Raw genomic sequence first — 3,025 nt, forward strand, 5'->3', positions numbered from 1 at the left:
GCGCTCGCCTCGGAGCAGGTTGGGTCCTGCTGGACCCGTCATGGGTTGGATGGACCCCGGGGCTCAGTGCCCACCCTCAGTGCCACCCCCGGTGCCGGTGACACTCACATCAGTCCCCCACTTGTTGAGGATGGCCAGGTAGACGTCGTAGAGCGCGTCGATCTCGGCGATGGCGTCGTGCGGGGCCGAGTGGAGCGGCACCAGCACGAACTCCCCCACCTCTGCCAGGGGAGAGGGACGTCAGCCCCACGGGCACCCCACGCTGCTGCCCAGGGCCACTCACCCCCCTGCTTACTGGTGTGGGGCGCTGAGACCCTCAGGATGAACGGCTCCCGGCTGAAGACGTCCTGGGGGCTGGTACGGGTAGGGGTCCACCACAGACACAACATCTGCCCTGTGGGACCAAACGGATGGTGACCCTAGGGCTTGGCACGGCCCCTGTGCCCCCTCCATGGTGTCGATGGCCCCGTGGTGCCAGGGGGCAGGAGGCAGCACACCCAGCCCTGTTACCTGTAGATGAAGAGGTACATCTCCTTGTAGTTGTCCCTTCCCAGGGGGTCGCTGATCTCATACTCATACGGGGATGTGGACTCGCTGCGGAGGGACAAAGGTAGGATGGTGACATGGCTGGCACGTACTACCCTGGGGTGGCCTCAGCATGGTCAGGGGTTAGGTGGCCATGGAGTTGGCACCAGGCAGTCCTGCTCTGCTGTCCCCATGGGCCACCATGCCCTGGCTGTGGGTGACATGGGGTGTAGTGGCAGCTACCTTGCTGTCCCCACCACTCTGGGGTGGCTCCTCACGCACATCCAGCCACAAGCAGGACGTGAGGTGGCTCCTGCCACCCCCTTCTTTGCAGGGACGCTCCTCACCTTCATTTGCAGCAAAGCTAAATTAGGTTAATGAGCAGCCCGGGGCTTCATAGAGCCTGGCGTCACCCTCCCTGCCCTGGCTGCTTTGTGGCTGTGCTGGAGGGGACCCCGAAGGGGTGAGGACACAGGCTGGGTGTACCAGCTCAGGAGCACTCACCACCTCTCAGCAAGGCAGCAGCAGCCTCTCTGCCCTGCCCCAGTCCATGCCCTCACCCAAACATGGTCAGCACCCAGCTGGCAGAGGGGCTGCTGCCCTGCAGGGGATAGTTCTAGCCCCCCCCAGCAGCCCCTGCTCCTCCTGGGGTGCCTGAGCTGCTTGCTTCAGAGCACCATCTACCACTGGGTCCATGGCAGGGCCCCCCGGCCATGACCAGGGTCTCGGGGTGTGGGGGGCTGCCTGCCTCTGCCCCCTTCATCCCCCATCTCACCTCTGCCCTGTCCTGCTGGATTTTGGAGATGGAGCTTCCCCAGGCTGTAGTTCCTTTCCATCCTGTGTGCTCTGACAGGATTGCAGCACTCAGAGGGTGTCTGTGTAACCCTCTTCGCCTCCCCAGATTATTCCTGTGGCTTTTTCCATGCCTGTTTAAAGCTTCACCCCCAGCACTTTTCTGCAATTCCCTTTTCCAAAAACAAGCCCTCTGCCACCTCTGACTTTGTTTTGGAGGGTTCTTGCTCAGGCAGCCTGGCTGTCCCTGCTGACGTTGGTGTCTCAGCCCTGCTCATACCTGTTGAGCTGCTCCATGAGCTGGGTGACGGCGCTGAGGTCGGAGTCCCGCACCTCCTGCACCAGCACCACGTCGTAGCGGCGCAGGATCTGCCAGGCAGAGAGGGTTGGTGGTGGTGAGAAGGAGCCTGCCATCAACTCAGGGCCACTGTCACCCCCCCCAGCTCCTGGTCAGGCACCCTGACTGCAGGGATCCACGTGTCCCTCGGTGCTGAGGCAGATGTCCCCACAGAGGGTTCAGGGGGACCCCAGGATGTGCCTGATGCCCCACCTTGGTCCACACCGAGCCTTCAACCACCCAGGGCATGGCCAGCACTGGGGTGCCATCCTATCCCTGGCCACATCCCCATGTCTCCCTGGCACAGGAGCCCCATTTTGGGCCCGCCCCAGCACAGCCCATCCCCACATGGCAGCGGCTGCACTCACGTTGATGATGACACTCGCCACTCCCTCGTTGGACATCTTGGTGTCCCCAAACGCCTGGATGTTGAAGGCACCGATGCGCAGCGTGGCGATGGCCGGGCTCAGGAGAGTCACAGCCAGCACCAACAGTGCCAGCACCACGGTCCCCATCCTGCTGGGAGGGATGCTGAGCCGCAGGGAGGCAGTGATGGGAGCCAGACTTGGAAAACTGCTTTGGGTTTGGGGATAAAGCAAAAAAGCCCTGATGTAGGTCTTTCCAAAGTCCTGGTGTGCAGCAGTGTGCCACGGTGGGCACTGCCTGGAACAGCCACAAAGCTGGCACAAGCTGTCTGCCCACTCGCTGGTCCCAGGGGAAGCTAATCCTCATCCCAGGGTGGTGAATCCATCCAGCAGCACCTCTGCCAGCTCCTGGGATTACAGAGCTCTGCTCCCAGCCAGGGTGTCTCCGCTGCTCTCCAGCTCCAGCCACCTACATCCTGGGCTGCTCCGTGTCCTTACACTTGATCTCAGCCCCCATCAGTGTAAGGGAGCGGCCCCTCATCCCAGCTCATCCTAGCTCATCCCAGCTGATCCCAGTCCCTCCTGGTTCGCAGGTGAAGGCGCTGAGCCCAGAGCTGTCCTTACCTCGCCCAGTGAGCAGCACCTCTCCCCTCCCGGCAGCAGGACGGGTGGCTTTATTCCCGGCAAAGCAGGATGAGTCGGACGCCCCCGGAGGGGTTTTGGCACGGCTGGGAGCTTCGTCCTACATTGGGAAACCGAAAACCCACGGGCAGCAGGGTGGGGCCGCCCCGCTGGGTGCTGATGCAGTGGAGGGTGGCCAGGGAGGTGCGGTGGTGCCAGAGCACCCCAGCGAGCCTGGGTGGGTGCATGGGACTCGGGGTGCTGCAGCCAGGGTGGCCACCTGAGGCCGCAGCTTGGGGCACAGTGGCCAGCCAGGTGGCGAAGGGCGATGGCCACCCGAGGGTGGGTGACTCAGGCGTGTAATTAGAGGGGGGAGAAGGAAGTG

At 63.1% G+C, this 3,025-nt stretch overlaps 1 protein-coding gene across 1 annotated transcript; it reads right to left on the reverse strand.

Annotated features, from left to right (window-relative positions):
• Positions 1–108: 108 nt before the first annotated feature.
• DNASE1L2 (deoxyribonuclease I-like 2) lies at positions 109–2,169 on the reverse strand (the record flags this gene model as incomplete). Its single annotated transcript, XM_008935086.1, is given in 6 exon segments — positions 109–221; positions 296–351; positions 353–394; positions 511–594; positions 1,598–1,686; positions 2,023–2,169. Coding segments are annotated over 6 exon segments (531 nt in total), but the record flags the coding sequence as incomplete, so codon positions are not given.
• Between the last annotated feature and the right edge of the window lie 856 nt (positions 2,170–3,025).

This window comes from Merops nubicus, unplaced genomic scaffold, assembly GCF_000691845.1.
Source record: "Merops nubicus isolate BGI_N331 unplaced genomic scaffold, ASM69184v1 scaffold35902, whole genome shotgun sequence".
In the NCBI taxonomy this organism is placed as follows: domain Eukaryota; kingdom Metazoa; phylum Chordata; class Aves; order Coraciiformes; family Meropidae; genus Merops; species Merops nubicus.